The following is a 1429-nucleotide window of genomic DNA, read 5'->3' on the forward strand; positions in this document are numbered from 1 at the left end:
GAGCTGGTCCCGGATCTGCGCGACGGCGGAGCCGCCGTCGCCGCCGCGCGCGAGGCCCGCCTCGGGGTCGTCGCCGAAGGCCTCGCGCGGCGTCGCGACGTAGGCCACGCCCCGCGGCGGCCGCGCGCGGCCGCCGTCGAGGGGCGCGAAGGCCGACGGCGGCGGCGGCCCCGGCGGCGGCGGCGGCTTCCGCGGCTTCGACGTCGCCGGCGGCGGCCCCGGCGGCGGCGGCGGCTTCTTCGGCTTCGCGGCGCCGTTCTCGGCCCGGTCGAGCGCGCGCTCGGCGTCGACGGCCCGGGCGTTGCGCGCCTCCGTCTGCAGGGTGCGCACCTCGACGTCGCTGAGCGCGAAGAGGTCGCGGATGGGCACGCCGTCCTTGGGGTCGTCCCAGTCGTCGCCGTAGACCTCGCGGCCGCGGACCTCGCGGAGCTCCTCGGCTTTCTTCAGGAGCCGCTCGTGCGCGTCGCGGCCCTCCTCGACCTTGCGCCGGCTCCGCATGCCCTCGAGCTTCTGCTGCATGCGCGCGAGCTTCGACTCGAGCTTGCCCTCGGCCGTGCCCTTCTTCCAGTCGTGGTAGGCGTCGAGCTGCTTCGCGCTGAACTTGCGCCGCCGCCGGCAGAGGCGCACGAGCGTGAGCACGACCATGAGCAGGCCCAGCGACAGGTAGGCCAGGATGCCGGGCTTGCCCGCCGTCGCGTTGCGCACCTCGCGGTGCAGCTTCGGCATGATGGGCTGCTAGTCCATCATAATCCACCGGCCCTTCTTCAATGAGGTTGTTGAATGTACAAGCAGTGGGAAACGTCGGCGTTTGGCAAGGGGTCAGATGGCGGAGATCGATGGGCTGGTCCGCGCCTTGCGCGAGGGCGACGACGCGGCGAAGACGGCGGCGGCGGGGGCGCTGGGCCACCTCGCGTGGATTTACGACGCCAACCGGGCCGCGATCGCCGCGGCTGGCGGCATCGCGCCGCTCGTCGAGCTCCTGCGCGACGGGAGCGCGGAGGACAAAGCGTGTGCCGCGTGGGCGCTGCGCAACCTCGCGTGCGACAACGCCGCTAACAAGGTCCTGATCGTCGAGGCCGGCGGCATCGCGCCGCTCGTCGAGCTCCTGCGCCACGGGAGCATGGCCGCGTATGCGCTGGGCACCCTCGCGGACAACAACGACGCCAACGCGGTCGCGATCGCGCTGACCGTCGGCTTCGACGCGGTCGTCGAGCTCGTGCGGCGCGGCAGCGTGAATGGTCTCGTGTCCGATGCGGGCCTCCCCGCCAAGCGCAAGGCCGCGCTGGTCGTCGCCGCGCTGCTTCGCGCCTGCGTCCCGGACGAAGCGCGGGGCCAGGTCCGGGAACTCATTCGTGGCGTCATCGGGCCCTATCTCTAGGACGCATCGCTAAGGAAGGTTGAGAGAAGAAGTAAAGATTAAGGCCGGAGT

At 72.3% G+C, this 1429-nt stretch overlaps 1 protein-coding gene across 1 annotated transcript in view; it reads right to left on the reverse strand.

Moving 5' to 3' along the window:
- Window positions 1–24: 24 nt before the first annotated feature.
- The window catches only part of AURANDRAFT_69066 (hypothetical protein), a gene marked incomplete at both ends in the record, with an annotated part of 3328 nt that continues 1923 nt past the window's right edge, over window positions 25–1429 (reverse strand). The window contains one exon of the mRNA XM_009044814.1: window positions 25–732. Within this exon, the coding sequence (XP_009043062.1) occupies window positions 25–732 (708 nt within the window). The remainder of the gene's footprint in view (window positions 733–1429) is intronic.

Source organism: Aureococcus anophagefferens (genome assembly GCF_000186865.1).
Source record: "Aureococcus anophagefferens unplaced genomic scaffold AURANscaffold_854, whole genome shotgun sequence".
Lineage (NCBI taxonomy): Eukaryota > Pelagophyceae > Pelagomonadales > Pelagomonadaceae > Aureococcus > Aureococcus anophagefferens.